The sequence below is a fragment of the Ictidomys tridecemlineatus genome, chromosome 9, assembly GCF_052094955.1.
Source record: "Ictidomys tridecemlineatus isolate mIctTri1 chromosome 9, mIctTri1.hap1, whole genome shotgun sequence".
Classification (NCBI taxonomy): domain Eukaryota; kingdom Metazoa; phylum Chordata; class Mammalia; order Rodentia; family Sciuridae; genus Ictidomys; species Ictidomys tridecemlineatus.
The window spans coordinates 48,358,110-48,373,314 of record NC_135485.1 but is presented as its reverse complement, the minus strand read 5'-3'; the positions used below and the strand labels follow the sequence as shown (position 1 = coordinate 48,373,314).

The window sequence follows — 15,205 nt, the reverse complement described above, 5'->3', positions numbered from 1 at the left end:
CTACATTCTAAAAAAAAATCTGAAATGAAAACATTTACTGAATGCAAAGATACTTCATTATTAGCCTAATCTTTTCAAAAAAGCAATTTTATAACATGCCAAATGACTTTTTTCATTTAGCATTTTAAATTATTGATGCTCATTTTTCCTATACCTAATGCATATTATTTTCTAACTATACCTGAATCATTACATTTGTCAAATACACACTTTATGGGAAGAGCATTCTTAAGTTTCTATGAAATAACATTGAAAAATCATAGGTGCATGGGTGCAGGAAGCTTCATAATATGCCTGGCTAGTTTAGAAATCTAAACATTTGTAATCTTCTTTGAATAATGTGCTTGTTTAAAAAAAAACATAAGAAAAGTATCTTGTTTGAAGGACTTTTTGAAAGTGTGTAATCTTCAGCTCTAAATTTCAGTAAAGTTTAAATGTTATTTGATAAAGGAGAAAAGCTCTGGTATTTTGAGTTCAAAGCAAAAATTAACATAAAATATTGTTATAAGAGCAAAGTATTGATGATTATTCCCTAAGTATATCTGTTATACATAATTATTTTATAGAATGATTCATTTAAACTGTTCAGTCTTCAACCACTTGACTGTAAAATTTTAAATAAATATTTTGTGCTCCATGAAAAAAAAATGCACATGTTATAGGTTCACAATTTTAAAACTGTTCAATGAAATAGAACCTTTCAAGTTCAATACTTATTGGTAAGATGTGAAAATGTGTGTGTTCACCACTCTGTGTCATTAAAATCATTCTGTTTACCAAGAGGGGTGAATATGTTTTGTATAATTGCCTGTTATAGATACTTCATTGTCTGCAAAAAGGTTTTTTAGAGGTACAATTTCAGAGACTACCTTTGATATTTGAACCCTGAATGTCTAAATTGGGACTGAAATTTACTAGTTTCTGCAAGAAGTTTGCCCCAGCGTGAAATTTTGAGGTGTGCTACAAATTGAACCAATACATACATCCAATGTGTGCTTTCTTCATGCAGGGATTTGAGACGGCTTGGAGTGACTCTTGTCGGTCACCAGAAGAAGATTATGAACAGCCTTCAAGAAATGAAGGTGCAGCTGGTGAATGGAATGGTGCCATTGTAACTTCTGCTAATGTCACTTCTTCCAGTGAATGATTCTGCACTTTGTAAACAGCCCTGAGATTTATTTTAACAAAAAGAAAGGGGAAAAAGGGAAAACAGTGATTTCTAAACCTTAGGAGAGCTATGTCTCATCCACAGAATTTGTAATCAGTGTTTCACTAAAATCTCCATATCTTCCTCTCAGTTTCTTCATTTTTCATGAAGCAACAATGACCTTCAGAAAATAAGAACAAAAATACTATCTTATGTTACATAAAAATCCTCACTACTACTTCTACAAAATTTTTACACGAAAATACAAGTATATAGCACCTTCACAGACTAAATTAAGGCAGCCCCTTTCAAAACTTCCAGGGATCTACTTGAAAGGAAAAGTCTTATAGCCATTTGTGGGCTAAGAAAAGCTGCAGTTTACTGAAGTTTACTTCAAGTCTTAATTGTCTACATAAGTGTATTGAAGAGCAATATGATTAGATTATTTCTTAATACATATCTTCTTTTGTAATTTTAAAATGCTATTTACATGGTGTTAAGTTATAGAAACTAGTTTATAAACACATTGCTTGATCAAGGAAAAGTACAATGCAGGGTGTGTATTTATTTTTCTGTGTTATAAAATTTACTTTTAGTTGCTCTTCTAGAGACTATTAGTAATAAATGTGTATATATTGTATATTTTGCAATATATCTGGGAACTGATTTAAGTTGGAATTGTGTGAGTATGCTTGCATATGTGTGCATTATCATTCTGCTTGCATTTTAATAGTGTCTCAATTTTAGCAACATATAAGGACAAGTGTTCCAGAGTGTATTACAAATAAGAAAAATAGGGAAGCAGTAAAACAAAATTTAACACAAGCTGGTGTCTCTTTTTCCCTCATGTGTCCGAAAGCTACTAATCTCTTTATTCACTAACAGGAAATGTCTATAAGATTAAATCCCCTTTGGCTTTTTAAAAACACTTTGTGATATCTGTGACAATGCTGCTCTTCTCGCCATTAATCTTGCACCCCTGTAAGAAATGTCACCTTTCTGGTTCCCAGAAAATATCTTGTCAAGCAAAGTTGACACCAAAGGGCAAATTTTCAGCAGGATATAGAAGGATTTAACTGTGCTGGCTTCTGTTAATGTTGTTAAATCCAGGCACATAGCACTAAGGATCACCCTTAAGTGTTAATCCTTTGCAACCATTTCCATTGTGCTTCATTTCTAGACATTTTGATACTAACAAAGCAATGAAATGATGATGAAAAATACATATTTTTCCTTCAGAATTTTCTTTATTTCAAGTTTTTTTGTTGATGGATGTTTATTAATTTGGTAATTTCACTTTGCATTCAGTTACTTGACATTGAAATTATTTTGAGGAACCAACCTGAAGTATTATTTAATTGGACTTATTAGGGAATATAAGTCATATCTTCTGAAGGTTTCATAAATATACCTGGTGAAGAAGGGTAAATAAACCATGGTAAAAATTACATAATTTATTAGAAAGCATACAAAACTGAGCTCCTTTTGTTAACAAAAGTTCTGTATTATTGCACATTATTAAAATCATGTAATGGCACGTGATCATTCAAGGAGCAGAGTACTTGAATTAGATATCACTTACTCATGATTCTCAATGGTAATAGTAAGTATGTCAGAGTATCCTTGGAGTGGTGGAATCCATAGGACATGTACTTGTGTTACATTAATTGTACTCTCTTTTTCCTAAGCACCTGTTTTACTTGAATGTTGATTTATATAAGAATAAACTTATGGGGAATAACTTCTTTCTATCCTGCCCACCCTTTACTTAAGCTGTAATGTAACATTTTGTCAAAGCACAAGAAAAAGCCAAAACAGCAACAAAAAAGAAGGGAGAGAGAAATGGTCTAAATACTTTTCAAATTACGCATTGAGTTCCATCTCTGTAGAGTACCATGGCTCCATATAAACTATGCTGTAAGTGTGCTCTATTAGGTTAGTGAAATTTCCAGAGAAAGTTGAGAAAATTAATATTGTTTTGATAAAGTCACAAGTAAATAGACATTACTGTTACTAAAGATGCATTTGTTCAATACAGGGAAATGTTGAAACTAAATCCTTTTTTACAAAATAATTGGAGATTGTGTTTCAGTACACTGAATTTTGTAAAGAATGCAAATTTAAGTGATAAAGTATCAATTGAGAAACTTCAAAGTAGGAAAAGACTTAAGAATTGAAAAAGAAAGTTGTTATACGTTTGTAGAACAGGTGGACAAGCCAATATTGTTTGGACATAAAATTGTTTCCAAAATTGTTTTCCAACTTTGTATTTTCAGAGCCAATTGGGATTTTTGGGGTGGTGTATATTTAAGTGACTAGAAGTTACAATGTACATTTACACATTTACACAAAGAAAGAATATATATTAATTTGGATTGAGTTGATTTTCCTCCTTTGCAATATTGGTGTTCATTTCAGAAAAGGATTCTAATTGAAAATTATATAGCCCCCATATAGCTTTCATCTGTATCTCAAGTTGGTTGAGAATTTTTTTAATGTTGATAAGATTTTTAGAACAGATAAAGAGATTTTCAAATAAGATGTACTCTGCCCTCCAAAATAGGAAAGAATAATTTTCTAAAATATTTGTTCACCACTGGATATGTCACCAATTGGAAAGAGCCAATCTCATCTATACCTGTGAGAAATAGAATGAGGAGAACATGACAATTTTCTGAAATACAGTGAGGCTGTAACTCAGGGCAAGATTTGAAAATCTCAATTGTATAATTTTTATTCTATTGAGTATTCATTTTGTCACCCATCAGTTTACCAAAAATAAAGCATAGATTAGATAATTTTAGCATATACAATAGATTTGCCAAATAATATGCAATTTTATTGTAGCAATATCTTTAGGGCATCGTCTTTCTCAGTGTTAGACTTTGAAAAACAGGTATGTCCAGAGAGTTATTTTCACTTTATTGATACCTGTTGAAGTCACTCAATTACTACTTTTATCAATCATAATTTGTTGCTAATCTTGCCATTTGCTCACATGTAATATGACACATAATCAGTTCCTCTTTTTGAAATGTATTAATTGTACGTAAAAAATGTAAAGATATTCATTGTCCCATCTTTAAAAATGTTAATGTGCATGACTTTTTATTTCATATATTTTATTCACCAACTCAGTGTTCTGAAATTTTAGGATCACTGTAAAATTATATCCCAGGTTAGGAGTGTAGCTCAGTAGTAGAGTGCTTTGCCTAGCATGTGCAAGGTCCTGGGTTTTATTCCCAATACTAAAAAAAATTGTACCCCAATATTTCATGTAAACCTATGTGTAATCAGCATCATTTTAGAGTTGCCTAAACAACACAAAACATTTGTAATTCTGTTTTAGAAAGAGTTTTGACCAGTGTGCAATGATGAAGGCACCATTTCATATCTCAAGTTTAAACTACAACATTGAGCACTAATGCATTTGCATGACCTGCATTTAATTTCTATGTGAAAGTAAAATATTTTGAAACACGGTACTTTCTCCCATTTGAAGTGGATTCTCAGAAGCACAAGTATAGATATTTACCTTTGGAAGCTTTTGTGGCTGTAATGGATAGCAAACACTATTGAGTCAGGTATTAGAAATTTACCAGATGTATAATGTTGCATAGTAAAATAAGGTTCTTTTCTCATTTTGTTTGTTCTAAAAATAAGAAAAAAAGAAAGAAAGCTAATTGTGATAGTAAACTGTCTTTGTTTATGTCCTTCCAGATGTTTAACTCAAAATAAATACAAAGTAGGTACCATATGGTGGTGATGACAGCAGTGACGATGATGATGAATAAACAGAATCAAATGCTAGCTTTATTTGAAACTGAATAACTAGAATAAGTCATCATTATTTTCAACTCTAACACAGCTGGTTACATTGAATATTTTCTCTCTATTATGCTGTTAATTATATAGTAATGTATCAAAAAGAAATAGATAAGAATTTTTTTCATTTCTTGTTCATTTATGAAAAAGTCTTTTCACATATAAATGACTGAACGTTCTTGTTTAGAATGACCATGTTATTATTGCTTTGAAGACACCAATTCATTTTTTAAAAATAAGTTTATAATAATCAGAAACAAATGTTGCTTTTTCTTTGAAATGTTAATAGAAATAATTGAAGGTGGCCAAAATATATCATGTTATTCCTGCTGGGGGCTTTATTATCTGAAGTTTGAGTGGTCAACATATTTGTGAATTTTTAGACTGCTGTAGTTTTGCGATTAATTATGTAAAAGTGTATAAATTCCACTTATAATAGTCTGAGAATAAACTTAGACTCAGTCATTTGTTGATATGTTATCTTAGTTTCAGGCAGGTGAGAGCAGCTGCATAGCATATTTTATTCTATGATAGGCATCAAGATATCTGAAGTCCCTGTCTCAGAGTTAATTCAAAGAAGGATTAGCATTTCTGTATTTCTTTTCCCATTTGAAGCTCTATGTGCTTTTGGTTTGTGTACATGTTTTTGTAGTGTAAGATATGAAATTTTATATTTTTTCAGAAAATAAAAAAACCCTTTGAATACAGTTAAATCCGACTGTCATGCTTGACCCTCTCCCAGTACTTTAAATTTACAATCTTTGTATAATGATTTCAGTTAGTTCTAATAAAAATGTTTGAATTTCCTATGCTATATATATTTAAAAGGCCACCAGGATTTGTTTTTTACAAAGAGATTTTCACGAACTTTTGCATTTGAATGATTTTTTGAAAGTAGAAATTGAGATTATGGAACATAAACTTTCTATGACAACTCCCAATTAAAAGTTATTTGTGACAGCACAGTACAATATTAACTTGGAAGAAAAACAGCTGTGTGCAGTATCTACAAAGAAGAGCTTTTATTGACCAGTGTCAGCCTCTGTCCTTCTCTTCACTATGCAGCTACTATGTTAAAGAAAGAGGAGTTGCTTACCCAAGGAAGAGGTATTATTAAGTACAAACCCTCCTTGCTTCTTGTAAGTATTATATCATACAAGTCTCTTTTTATAAAAAGCATAGCAAAAAAATCTGCTGCACTCAAGGAAATGATTCACACTTTCAGTCTTTGTATCTGCATCATAATAAAGTGATATCACTATGCCCATGAAAATAATCCATAATTCCTTTGCCTGTGCATAAAACTCAGCAAAGTAAGAATAGTATTTAATCTTTTAGTGAATAGTCTGATACAAATATTTCAGAGTACTTTATTACCAAGTAGAATATTCTTGCTTCTGTTTTGCTACAGAAGTAAAGATTGTATAAAAAAAGAAAATTTTCCCCAATCCTGTATTTACTCTTGACCAGATAGGAGAATAGGGTGGCAAAGAAAAATTAAAATTTAATGAAAATGCACCATTCTGTATTCAACTTTTTCATTCTTACCTTTGAAAATATGAATATTATTGCTTCCTTTTACTGATGATGAAACAGGAGCTCAAAGATGTTAAGAAGTTGCCCAAGACCTGACTACTCTTCAAAGGTAGAATGAAACCCATGTTTATTTTATACCAAATACATGAAAATTATACCACATTACTCAGACTCCACATTGTTAATCATGCTATTGAGACAACAGAATAATTTATAGCACCTTTTAAATTAAACGACACAAAAAATAAGAAGCATTGAGAAAAAATAGCTACACGTTTTCATGAAGCAAAGTGAAAATCTTGCGTTGAAAACCAGAATCTGACTGATCACAGTCTAACATGTTTAGTTTTGAGTATAAGTCAGACTTTGGTAATCAAAAACAATTTATCTGATTTGTTATTCTACCACTGAGTAGCATCCCAAAGTAATTCATTTATTCTAGGATAGGTCATGATTTTTTGCAACAACTACAAAATGATTGCATAGACTTACAATTTTCTACAAGCTCAGGAAATTGAAAAAAAAAGGTTACTTATTTCTAGCTATAGTCTCAGAACATCAAGTGTCTAGGCAATTTGCTACCTAGTTGTTGTTAAACCCAAAGTAAAATAAATAAGTTATTAGCAGATTAAAAATAATAAACTACATAAAGCTGTCAGAAATGCTGAATTATAGATTTATTTCAGAGCAAGAGTTATTCTTTAATCTTCCCTATTTAAAAAAAAAAACTGTTTAGGAAAAAAATCAAATTTACTATGATGATACTCAATTTGAAGTTTCTATCTCTTTCCAAGTTACAGACAGTAAGAATTAATTGAGCATTGCAAGCAATTTTATGATATTGGATTTCTAAACAAAACTATTTTTTTTATTTATTAGCTTTTTGTTACTATTTTATTATAATAAAAATTTACACCAAATCCCAAGTAAAAGATGTCACTCTATAATAAGTGATGAAGATATTTTTAATTAATTATTTTTATATATGTGACAAATTTCTTTCATGAAATAAAATTCATTCATTGTGAATAAATTATTTTAATTATCAATCATTACTAAGTCAAAGATGTTTTAACAAGAGGTTCAAGTTTAGCCTAGTCCTAATGCTTTTCTCAGTTATCTGACAATTAGAAATATAGCTGTGATTTTTAAGCATCATGGTGTCTTTTACTCTAACTTTACTTCAGAATTATTCAATATTTTATATTGCTTTATATTTTGATTTTTTAAAAAATATGTTATAGCCAGGTGTGGTGGTACATACCTGTAATCCCAATGACTCCAGAGGCTGAGGCAGGAGAATTGCAATTTCAAAGCCAGACTCAGCTACTTAGGTGAGATCTTCATCAATGTAGCGAGACCTAGTCTCAAAATAAAAATTAAAAGAACTGGGGATGTAGCTCAGTGGATAAGCAATCCTAGGTTTAATCTCCAGTAGAGGAAAAGAGTACCAACTCTAAGGAAAACAGTTGCAACTCAGAAAAATATGTTAGAGGCAATTTTTGTGTCTTTGCTTAAAATGTCCTGTCAGATCCCTCTCATTGGACTGATGGCTTTCCTGGCTACAAAATTCTTAAGTTATTTTTTTTTTTTTTACTTCACAACTTTGAGGGCATTGCTGGGTTTTTGTTGGTTTTAGTTTTTTGGGGGGTTATGATGTTGTTGTTATCCTTTGTCTCTTGACACTTTTTTTCTCTTTCTACCTCAGTGAACTTTTTCCTCTTACTGGAAACTCACAGGAACTTCACTTCTAACACCTGCCCCCATCTTGTTTTACCTGCTGCTTACTTGGTATATCCCCAATTTAAAGATAAAATCCACCGTCCAGGAAAATTTTATATATATTTTTATTTTATTATCTTCTTTTATAGCTCTTTTCTTTCTCCTGGGAGCTTCTAATGTCTAGATGATGGACCTTCTAAATTTATATCTTCCATATTTTTATCTCTGAACATTTTCCTGTAACCTTAACCTTAACTGAAGAAGGTCAGGCTCCATCTATCCAATTTCAGATAGTAAGATTTTACCTTCTTCAGGGACATTTGCTTTCCTGGAAGGGCCACATGATTTCTACCTCTTGCTATGTTTGCTGAAATACTTATAATTTCTTTTGGGCTCTACTTATATTTCTTCCAGATTATAAACTTGCACTTTGTCATTCTTTTTGGCACTCTTTCTTGTAATAAACAAAAAGAAAATACTTTGTTAAATTAATGCAGAAAGTTAAAACAGAAGGAAAGAATGCTATTACCTATTCTTCCTCTGCCATTGAGCCCATTGTGGAGACTCTAGTTTCCAAATGTATTATCTCTAAATAAAAATCTGATAAATACAAATTAAGATTTTTATATGTAGCAAAAAGACCATAAGCAATTACCAATAACAGTTCTGTTTGTGAATGCACTTTTCTGTATAGAGTGAGCATTGTCTATGCAAAACAAAACAAAAAACTTATGTTATTTGTCCATTTTTTTATGACAGATCCAAAACCATTTTTTTTATTTCATCTTAAGTGGCATGAACTTAGAAATAATTCTTTTTTTTGCCTACAAGTTATAGTTTCTCTCTTCCACCATCATCTCCATTAGTTTTCTCTTAAGCTCCAGAAAAAAATAAATGAAAAATCTGATTCCAATTAAAATGAAATTCAAGATAAAACCATCATCATTGTTTCTAAGCAAATTTGCACATTAAGATTCCCTCAGAAAATATTCTAAACTGCCACTGTAGGACCAAGATTGGTGGATATTGCAGAATACACATGAGAAAAATATATTTATACTTTAATATTTGCTCTTGTATTATTTGTCAGGAATAAATTAGGATAAAGTTTTGAGGGTTCTTGATATTCTGGGCCACTGGCCATTCTTATTACCATGAAGCAAATGGTACCCAAACTCTATTTCATAGTAGATAACCTATAGAACATTATGTTGTGAACTTGCCAAGAGTTTCCATGTTATAACATACACAGAAATCTTTTATCGTGTCTTTGATGCTAGAGATGAAATAATTTTTTTGACAAGAAGGCATAATGTGCTTGGAAAAGACAAAATTTTATATAGAAATAAATTTATCAAGAATTACATGAAAGAAGCTTATTCTCTTTTAAATAACAACAACAACAACAACAACAATAATAATAATAATAATAATAAAAGACTTTAGACTGCTAGAGACCTATTGTCCATCTCAGTTCTGATTATTTCTATATATGGTATTTGAAAGAATTCTACAATACTTCCTTATATTTCTTCAAAGATTTTCTGGTTTGATTCTCAAAGGGATTCTGTTAATCAGAATGGGAGCTCTTCTTTTTGTGGATCAGGAAACTAAATTTCAGTGGTATGGACAATGAAAATCATGGATCTGTTCATCTGAAAGTCTAAAAAAATTCCAAGGCTCATAAAAGTCTTCCTTTAATCTAGTGACTAAGGCTAATGGCAAATAGCAATAATACAAGCATTTGTTGAATGCCAACATCTTCCTAATTCAGCAGTGATTTCACTCATCTACATTTTCATCCCATCTTAAAACATTACTTTTACTGATATATTAATTCTGGTTTTCTTTTCAACAAAGACAGAAACAGATACACTTCAGAGACAAAATGACTTTCTTCAGATCACATAGCTCATGAATGTATCTCATCTTTCCAAATTAACCCTTCTTCCCCTGAGTTCCAGATAATGTTCTCCTTCCTGATTTAGAAATTGTTCCATCAGTTGACCCTGTTTGAGAAAGTCCTCAGCCATCAGTTTTCATGGCTCCCTTCTCTTTGTCTGCATCTACTTAAGGAAGTAAAGCTTCATGGTTCTTGGTTCTTTTGATCCAGTTTGTCATATGCTACTCTGTCTCTTACTAGTGGGTGTGTGAACTCAGGCAAGACATTTAACCACTCTGCATTCAGGTACCTTATCTCTAAAATGCTGAAAAAAAACTGTTTTAAGAACATGTAACTAGGAAATGTGAATATAGTACTGGGGCATAATAATTTCCTAGTAAATATTACTTATTTTGACACCATACAGTACATTTCTTTAGTGTAAAATATATTAAAGAGTTACCTTCACTTTTCATCTTTTTTTCTCACTTATTTTACTGCATCTTTTCTCTCTTTACATTATTATAACCTAACACATTAATAATTTCAAACATAAGATTTAATAAGTTTAACAAACTCCTTAGTATATGTAATCTAGCTGTCAGTCCATTAGTGTTAATATAACAAAATACTGAATATTGGGTGATTGATAAGCACTGGATAATTTGTAAAAGAAAAAAAAATAGACCTTTATTTGGCTCAGAGTTGTGGAGGCCCAAGTATCTGAGATCAAGAGGCCGCATGTGCTGAGGGCTTTCCTGCTGTGTCTTAACATGATGCAAGCAAAAGGGCAAAGAACGAGTGTAAAATAAAGGGAAACAAAACCAGAGTGCACCCTTTTATTAGGAGGTCATATCTGTAATAACTAATCTTTTCCCAGGATAATTAATCAATTTGTGATGGTAGAGCCCTGGTGACCAAATCACCTCTTAAAGGCCCACCTCACATTACTATTGTATTAAGGATAAAGTTTCTGGGCTGGGAATGTAGCTCAGTGGGTACAGTGCTTGCCTCACATGCAAAAGACTCTGACTTCAATCACTAGCAACGCACACACACACACACACACACACACACACACACACACACAAAGATTAAATTCCTAACACAGGGACCTTGACCAATTTTTTTTGTACACCACTCTGTCTCACTCTCTGCTCTTAGTTAAAAGCAACAACACAAATATCTTTGCTTTAAATAAATAATTACTATCTCTAAAATAGGGGGTTATTTTAAAACTATAATTATAGTTTTGTTAGACTATTTGAAAATTCACAATCTTTATAAGTATCTCCAATTAGTATTCACCTGCTTTTCCACATATTTTTTCTTGTGAATTAGTATCCAAATAAAGACTATTAATTTAGTCTCTCTTCCTTCTCACTGTTTTTCTTTCTCATTCTCCTCCTCTTTTCTCTCCCTGTGCAACTTGTTTTTTGAAAATATCAATATTTTGTTGAGTAATTAATTATGTTGTTCTTGAGCACATTTCTATATTCAGATTATTTCTGATAAATTAGAAAATAGATTCAGGGATTGAATTGAATTTAGGTTTGATTTTTTTAAAAGAATACTTCATCGATCCTTTTTGTATACTTCCATCAGGGTACATAGCCTGGCTTAATCCCTCTACTATTGATTGTCTATCACTGACAAATCATCATTCATTAAAAATTTCAAAGGGATGATTTTTCATCATTCTTTCCTCATCTAATTGTCACACTATTTTTATAAAAATCTAATTTGCTTATCAACTGTTTAGTTACATGATGATAGAGTTTACTTTAAAAAGCTCAAGTTTATAGGCAGTCTACTTTCTATCATTATTAAGAGTAGCCAAATGCTCACATTCCTTTATCTGTAGCTCCTTGGCTTACTCCCATATTATATTGAACTTCTTCCCTCAATTCCTCTACTCTCATTTTGACTAATCCCTTAACATATTTAATTAGGTCCTTTAGACATTATATCCACCGTAAGTAACCCTCTACCCCCATTTTCTGATTTGCCTACTTTTCTGGCCATTTATTATCATTCTCTCCACTATGTTTTACTTTTCTGCCTTTCTCTTAAATGCTTATATTGTGAGGATATATGCTCCCATATTTAATTTCCAGTGCTGGTCTGTTTATTTTTTTTAAATATTGTTCCATTTGTATAATTTTTTACTGAACATCTCTGTTTGGCTGTACTCTAAGCATTTTTTGAATCAGCATACACAAAACTGTCTTTCTTATCTTGGATACAATGTATGTCTCCTCCCCTATTTCTTGTAAAATTAATATTAATGTTCAATTAAACAAAATAAGTATCCAAAGTTATATCTTAAATTATCTTTGCCTTCACCTCCGTTAAATATCATCATAAAATTTCACTAATTTCAAATTGAATGTGTTTCTCAGATATATTACTGACAAATGTTCAAAAGAAAGAAAAAGTCAAAAGTAGCACTAAATAGGAAAGGTGGCCTAAAAAAATAAATTTATTGTCTGAAACCAAATAAACCTACTTGTATGATAATACTTTATTTCATGCATTTCTAGAGTGGAAAATTAATAAAAATATGAGAATGTTGGGAATTCAATTATACACAGTAAGCAACATATTTTTTTCAAATATTTTTTAAGAAGTCTTTATCATGAAAGCAGAAATTAGAAAGCATGTGGTTGACTGATCCTTTGTTCAAATAAATACATATACCCCATAGAGAAGTTTCTCTGAGCCATGTCTGCAAATAAATTGCATTAGATTATGCTGAAAATCTTTTTCTACAAAGATAGAATTTTATCACAGTCATTTTATAGTTTAAGACCTGAAGGGTTTCCACTCTGATATAAGGATAAAAGAAAGTGATTCATTACATGCTTGGCAGAGTGGTAACAGCACTAACTATATCAGGTAAGAAGAGCAGATCACATAACAACAAATAACTTGGCTTTAATCATACTTTTATCTTCTCTACATAAATGAAATGCAATTATGATGAATATTAATCTCAAGGAAAATGTATTCAAAATGCAGTGTCTGTGTTTTCTTTGGGACAAGTGGGTTGCAAACTCCTAGTCCTTTGCTCAGCTAGTGCTAAGAAAAAGATGAGGGATTATGTTCTAATTTTGCAATGAAACCCTGGTCTTTAACAGGATTTGCTGAATATCCCTCATGATTAATCATGAACTTTGCCTTCATGGCCTGTCAAAACACATGGTACGGATTTTCTATAATGTAAAGTAAGTTTAAAGAAAAGTACAGTATCTTGCTCTTTAGAGAAGATTTTTAGAAAATGTTTCTTGTTCTTTCAAAGAGTAATCCCAAAGTCAAAGTCAAATAGGTTTTGAAATCCTATTTAATGCATACTTACAATTTCACAAAACTTCCTAAAAATACAAAGTCTTAACTAAATTTAGTGCAATGATTCCTCCAATGTTGATTATAGGACCCTGTTAGCTTGTAGGAATTATTACTATTGCCACAAGGTTGATTCTGTGTGGAGTTGCCATTCATGTGAGCATTTCTCTAGTTAACACTAAGGATGATTTGTTTTCACAACCAGTGTCACTCAGGGAAATATTGGTAAAAAGAAGCTTATTTTTAGTTTTATCAGTGTCAGTGAAATATACTTGCATAATGATTCATTCCTTTTTATGCCTAATTTTAATTAAGACCTGTGCAACAACACAAATATGGGGATATGGATGGGATGGGTGGGCCCTAAAACCATAAATATTAATTACTCAAATTTATCCTCTTTGGAACATGTATTTTATGAATTTCTAATATCTAGAATTTGGCCTTAAATGAATAAGGCCAAATACTAAATACATTCTTACTGAATAAAATGTTAAAAGAACAATGGAACCATGAACTTGGATTTATTAATCTCAGAAATAATATATCTAAAATTTGATGTGAATTTCATAAACACACACAAATATGTAAAGTCAATAGACTTTAGAAAAGGAAGAAGAGGATAAGAAAATTTGAGGGAAAACAAATGTGTAATAAGCAGCTGTGGATAGAATAAGTATCTCAGTTGAAATGTACACAGACATATACAGTTATATACACATATGCACATACATTTCCTTAGATTTTAAGGATATTACATATTATGTGAAAAAAGCATTAAAAATAGGATCACAAGTATATAGGACCCAGAGAAATCGAAAATAAATGAAGTTTTTAAAGGAAACTGTGGCAATTTTAAATAGATATTCTCTAATGTTCCAGAACGCAAAGTCTTAAAGTAGGCATTATTAAGATATTCAGCATTATTTAACATCAGAGATGTGGGAACTGGAGATCTCCTGCAGTACTTCAAAAGTTGTTTACATATATTTTGAAATAAAAGAAATCATTAAATTCCCACAGGACCATCTGAAAACAAAACGTTAAAAATCATTGACTTAAAGTATTCTATGGAAAGCCAGTGACTTCTTGTATCCCTAAGCAAACAGTTTGCAATAGGACTGTTCTACTATTTCAACTGTTTTCCCCACAGTTTAATCTGAGTCCTATGGAATCATCCTAAGATATTATTTTTAAGAGATAAACTCCATTGCAGCTCTTGTCTAGTAGATTGTGATGATAGTGATTAGTAATAATAAATTGGCATCTACACAGAATCTGATTTCTACTTTTTATCAACTCAACAGAAAAGTTTTAAACACTAAACAAAATCTTCTATGTAGCTAAGATAATAATATCATAGTAAACAACTTTAAAAAAATTAAGAAGTCACTTAACTCTTGGACAATATGCATATCAAAATTTAATGATGTAAAATTTATGGGGCCTCAAGGCTTATCCCCTTTATTACTTCAGTGCCTGTAATTAATAAGGGTTTTATCTTAAATAAAATTCATATTACAAATTTTGATGCTTTCACTCATAAGACCAGTGTTAATGGTTTATATAGATTTCCAACACCCATCTATTCATCTTCTCATTCCTTTAAGTGCACATTGTGTGAGGTATTCAAAAACGTAGATCATGTGCTCTGGAGTCCTTTGGATATGGTTCAAATTCCAGCTGGGGCACTTACTAGCTTTGTGACTCAGGTCAGTATACATCTTTATGCCTCAGCTTCACCATCT

The 15,205-nt window shown here is 31.2% G+C and overlaps 1 protein-coding gene across 10 annotated transcripts in view; it reads left to right on the top strand.

The window, feature by feature from the left end:
• Positions 1 to 5,679, top strand: part of Epha5 (EPH receptor A5) — a 333,364-nt gene extending 327,685 nt beyond the window's left edge. For all 10 annotated transcript variants that reach the window (XM_005331721.5, XM_005331719.5, XM_005331718.5 and 7 more), the window contains one exon: positions 1,010 to 5,679. In XM_005331721.5, coding sequence (XP_005331778.1) covers positions 1,010 to 1,115 — 106 coding nt within the window. In that variant the 3' untranslated portion in view covers positions 1,116 to 5,679. The remainder of the gene's footprint in view (positions 1 to 1,009) is intronic.
• Positions 5,680 to 15,205: the final 9,526 nt, after the last annotated feature.